The sequence below is a fragment of the Hordeum vulgare genome, chromosome 1H, assembly GCF_904849725.1.
Source record: "Hordeum vulgare subsp. vulgare chromosome 1H, MorexV3_pseudomolecules_assembly, whole genome shotgun sequence".
NCBI classification, from domain to species: domain Eukaryota; kingdom Viridiplantae; phylum Streptophyta; class Magnoliopsida; order Poales; family Poaceae; genus Hordeum; species Hordeum vulgare.
This window is the reverse complement of record NC_058518.1, coordinates 57,909,897-57,915,418: the sequence shown is the minus strand read 5'-3', so window position 1 is coordinate 57,915,418 and position 5,522 is coordinate 57,909,897. Positions and strand designations below refer to the sequence as shown.

General features: G+C 45.5%; 1 protein-coding gene across 1 annotated transcript; it reads left to right on the top strand.

Annotated features, from left to right (window-relative positions):
* Positions 1-553: 553 nt before the first annotated feature.
* On the top strand, positions 554-2,597 carry LOC123422892. The gene is made up of 3 exons (XM_045107752.1): positions 554-1,585; positions 1,681-1,777; positions 1,846-2,597. Exons 1-3 carry the CDS (start codon positions 1,514-1,516, stop codon positions 2,145-2,147), a joined length of 471 nt encoding a protein of 156 aa, XP_044963687.1. The 5' UTR covers positions 554-1,513; the 3' UTR covers positions 2,148-2,597.
* Positions 2,598-5,522: the final 2,925 nt, after the last annotated feature.

Below are 5,522 nucleotides of genomic sequence, written 5' to 3'. Positions count from 1 at the left end.
CCACCCTAGTCAAAGCGGCACGTCCTCCTTCTACTTTCATGATTCGGTAGCACGTCATTTGATTGTGTTGTGTTGCGGCCTTGCGGGTCTCTCTCGCTTTGACTGCCCACAGCGGCCGGAGTTCGGTTCCTGCGGCTCTCTCTTGCGTGGTGTTCTTTTAAGTGCAAGGGAAAAAAGCACACCCCGAACGAAGACAGGAGGAGGGTTTGATTCGCTCATCGTCTTTGTTAGCTGGAAACTATTGTGAAAGCAAAGGAGTGATAGAGTTGTTGGAAACCTAGAGAGGCGGCGTACGGTGAGGGAGCTGGTACGTAGAGATCATGTTTTTTCGCGGAATGGCAGGAGTGGAAGCAGGCGAGGTGCGAGAGGTACGTAGAGACCACAACTTTTTTGCGAGGAGCCGTGTTGGATGGGGTGTTGACTTCACTTAATGTTGGCATGTTGCATTGCTTGCGCTTCTTGTGGTAGTGCAAGTTTATGGTACGCCTTTGGCGTATATTTTTTTTTTAAAGGAAAGAAAATTAGCATTACCAATTGGAGTATTATAAGCAGCGCTGCTCGGTCCCATTTTCCGCACTAGGCAGAGCAGCCCGAGTTATCATGATTACACACATCATCATGGCCTTCCCACTTTGATTAACCACGTATACTCTACTAGCTAGCAAGCGCAAGGTGATACACCTTACTTCTTGCCTAATGGTAGTGGTTTTGCTTTGCATGATCCCAGCTGAGTGTTGTATCACTAGGACGTTAAGATATTAAGCGTGCTGCCCACCTTTTAAAGCCGCCTTGAGCCTTTAACGAACAAGTTGGTTGGTGCATGTGGTGCGGCCTTTTGGAGACCTGCTCGGTGCCTCCTCACATACGATGAGCCGAGAGAGGCGATGGGTGCGAGGACAAGGGGCACTGTTCCAAGCATGTGGGCTGTTGGGAGTTGAATTGAGGGGCCGTTTACGGATTGATCGAAAAGATTGGTAGTAAAGATAAGATGGTAGCAGTAAGGTGGACGTGGGTGATGATGAACCGTCTCGTCTCGCAGTCTTCCGTTGATGTGTGGTGGTAGTTGCGGGTCCGGTAGTTGCCTAACAGTTTTGCCTTTTTCTCTGGGCGTGCGATGCGATGCTTCCGTTTCGTGTGTGACTTTTCCGGCGCGTTGGTGCCTCGTAGACGCGCCTGTCGACCGGCTCGGTTCGGGATGAGATGTTTATCCACACGGTGGCGATGGTTCACTGCACTGTTTCCAGTCGTTTCGTTTTCGGTGATCCTTGAAGCTAGCTGCCAAGCGTGTCAATTCGCTGGTCGTCGGCAAGAACGTAATATTGGACCTCGACTGTTCACATACAACAATGTTTTGCAATCACAGGTTGCACTCCCATGAATCGGCCACCGCAGATGTAACTTGTAAGAGCAATTCTAATCGATTTCCTATCTCGTGTCAAAAAAGAAAAGGAAGATAATTTTGGTTTTTTTTTCTTTAGCCAGTAACTAGCGGATCCTCTAAACTGAATACCATATGATAATTTACCTTTCGGGCATCTATCCGACGCCAGCCCGTTCGTCCCCCGTCGTGGTCTTCGGAAACAAGGTGAAACGTCGTCGCCATGACCGTCGTCGGATTGATTCATATCTTCTTCATATTTGGCTGTTCTTGCATCTGACCTTGCTTGCGCGTTATTGCAGGTCGATCCCATGCTTCGCCGCCCGCTAGTTTGGTCGAAACGACGACGACTGGCTGATGCATCACCACCGCATCGCAAGTGTTCGACGGATTGCCTAGGTCAGTTTTCTCGTTCGTTTCTTTTTTAATCGAACTGTTTGGATTGAAGCAAGTTGTTTGAATTGTAGAGAAGAGGTTGAGGGAGATGGTCTTCGAGGACTCGTCGTCATCCGAAAAGAAAGAAGACGACGAAGACTTTGAAATTGTTTTAGGCATGATTTTCAGTGATGATATCTCGCGCTCTAGGACAGGATCGCAGTTTGGCCTCATACACATTACCCGTGATAGAGCGGAGGGCTATGCTGAGATCATGAGAGACTACTTTGCCCCAAATCCAACCTATCCGGTGAAGTACTTTTGTCGGCGCTTCCGGATCCACACACGCCTTTTTCTCAGCATTGCAAAAGTTGTTGAGAAGTATCATGACTAGTTCAAGCTCCGGATAAATGCAAGTGGAGAGATAAGTGCAAGCCCTCTAATGAAGTGCACCGCGACTTTTCGAGTCTTTGCATATGGGTGTTTGGCCGATGCCATTGAGGACTATATTTGCATTGGTGAAGACATAATCTTGGAGGCTTTTGAAGGTTCACTAAAGTAGTTTATTGATGTTTTTTGGACCTCAGTACTTGAGAGCAACCAACGAGGAAGATGCCGGGAGGCTGATGACAGAGATTGAACCAAGAGGATGGTTAGGTGAGGGAGTCCGGGACTAAGGGGTTCTCGGGCCACTGACCTATCTCCATGTACCGGACTCACGGGGCGCCCTATGATTGTCATTAGAGGCCGAATTACAAGATGATACCGTATCCAGAAAGGAATCTTTCGAAGCCTTGGTGTATGACGTTCCTCGCAGGTGCATTGGTTTCCCTCCAATCTTAAAGGATGATGTAGCACAGCGACGACAAGTATTTCTCGCAGTTAAGAAACCAAGGTATCAATCCAGTAGGAAGATCAACAAGACTATGTAAGCAGTACCTCCACACAAATAACAAATCCTCGCAACCCAATGCGTAGAGGGGTTGTCAATCCCTCGTGCGTAAAGTAAGGATAGATTGATAGATGCAAATAAGAGGATAGATTGATAGATGCAAATAAGAGTGATAGAAAAATAGAACTCATCAAGGTCCACACAAGATGATGTGAAGAGCAAATAAAGTGGAAAATCAAATAGCAAAGTAGAGATTGCAAATAGATGATGTGAAGTAGGTCCGGGGGTCGTAGTTTCACTAGTAGCTTCTCTCGAGAAAATAGCAAGCGGTGGGTAGACAAATTACTGTCGGGTAATTGATAGAGAAACAAATAATTATGACGCTATTCATGACAATGATCATGTATATAGACATCATGTCCAAAATAAGTAGACCGACTTTTGTCTGCATCTACTTCTATTAGTCCGCACATCGACCGCTATCCAACATGCATCTAGTGTATTGAGTTTATGGAGAAATGGAGTAATGCCTTAAGAACGATGACATGATGTAGACAAGATCTATTCATGTAGGAATAGACCCCATCTTTTTATTCTTAATGGCAATGATACATGCGTGTCATGTCTCTTTCTGTCACTGAGATTGAGCACCGCAAGATCAAACCCATCACAAAGCACCTCTTCCCATTGCAAGATCAAAGATTAAGTTGGCAAGACAAAAAGAAGAAATACGAGGCTATAATAATCAAGCATGAATATGTTTTCATATATCTGATTATAAACTCACAATTCGTCGCGTCCCAACGAACACAACATAAAAGAAAGAGTTACATCATATGGATCTCCAAGAGACCATTGTATTGAGAAACAAAACGAGAGAGAAAGCCATTTAGTTAGTGCCTACGGTCCCGTAGGTCTCATATGAACTACTCACGCATCATGGGAGGAGCACCGGTGGAGATGGTGAACCCTTCCATGATCGTGTTCTTCTCTCGAAAAGGCTCTAGATTGGTTTTCGTGGATCTGAAACTTGCGGCGGCTGAAATGATTTTTTATCAACTCCTCTAGGGTTTATGTAATATAAGGGGTATTTATAAAGCTCAGAAGAGGTGAGAAGCTTCTGGAGGGCCCCACTAGACACCAGGTCATGCCACAGGCCTCTAGCTTGTCGTGGTGTCTAGTGGGCCACCTGGGCCTTGGCTGCTGCTCAATATTGACCTCCAAGTTTCCTTCTAGTCCAAAAAAATTATATGTAAAGTTTTGTGGCAATTGGACCTCATCTGATATGGATTTTCTGTAAAGAAAAATAAATAAATAAACATCAACTGGCGCTAGGCACTATTGTCAATAGGTTAGTCCCAAAAAATGATATGAAATTGCTATAAAATGATTATAAAAGGTATAAAAATGATATGAAATATTATAAATACGTGGGAGACGTATGAGCGTCCAAGCTTAATTCCTGCTCGTCCTCGAGTAGGTAAATCATAAAAACAGAATTTTTAGTTGTGGAATGTTGTCTTTCATGTTCATCATATTATTTTTCTTTCAACATGGACACATGGACATGTAGATGATGCAAAACAATAGTCTATAATTTGACATGAAGATTTCAATACTCAAGCATATCAACAAGCAACTAAGTCTTCGAAAATATCAATGCTAAAGAACGTTATCCCTAGCCCATCATGCTCTATCATTGATTCATTAGTGCAACATACTCAAATATTAATTACATCCAATGCTCAAGTGTGATAATGGTGTTTGAACAGTCCCCAGTGAGGAGGACAGTGAGTGAACACTTAAGAGGACAGTGAAGATATGTTTGAACAGTCCCTAGTGAGGAGGACAGTGAGTGAACACTGAAGAGGACAGTGAAGATGTGTTTGAACAGTCCCCAGTGAGGAGGACAACCCAAGAAACACTCGCACAATGTGATGAATGCAACAAGGTACGCGATAGCATTCGGAGGAAGGTGATGAAGCTGGGCACCAAAAAAGTTCAAGAACCCACAAATGAATTGTGGGGAGGCAAAGAAAAACCTCGCTCTACATGGGTGGTGAGAAGAACTCTCTCACCTTCGCACGACTCTGGCTCAAGCTCCCTCGCTGGTAACCTCCAGGAATCGGCGATTATCAATCCATCGTGGACGAGGTTCAAGACATCGATATCCTTGACAGATGACGGGAGAAAATCCCCTTAGATCCAGGCCGACGGCAACGCAACCCGAGCTACTGATGGCTTCTTGGCGCTGACTCCCTTCTTGGCCCACTCGAGTTTGCTCGTCTTCGATTTCGTCATCTCAACGGTGGTGGCAGAGACATATCTGAGCAGAGCTCGAGAGGCAGGGGAGATGAGGGAAAGAGGGAGATTGAGAAGGGGCACCGTTCCAACCCTAGCATCGGTTCGTTTTATAGCTGCCCGAGTGAGTCACTAACCTATGGGCCCGCAGATCTCTGTATATCCCGATATCAGAGGAAGCACGATACATGGCGATAAGGGCGACACGATAATCGAGGAGTCAGGCTCTCATTTACCCCGTTTGTTGTGTCATCACCGTTCAACGCGTGCTTATCAAATTTTCGAATCCCATGAACTCCGGGCCTGACGAAGCGATCCGTCACATCACCAGATCCTGTTGATCACTCGGACCAATTTTCACTTTACAATTCACTCGGAAGTATTTTAAGACAGAATCGATCGGGGCGAATGGCAAATACTTCAATCGACGCCCGTTTTTGCCAAGCCTTGATATGCGTTCGGAGTTTGGCATGCTCAATTGAATCTGCATCGACCACTTTGCACTCGACCCCCGATCCATTCGGGGGCTATTGATGGGGATATGTATCTAGGATAGGGTCATAGGCCTGACCTACA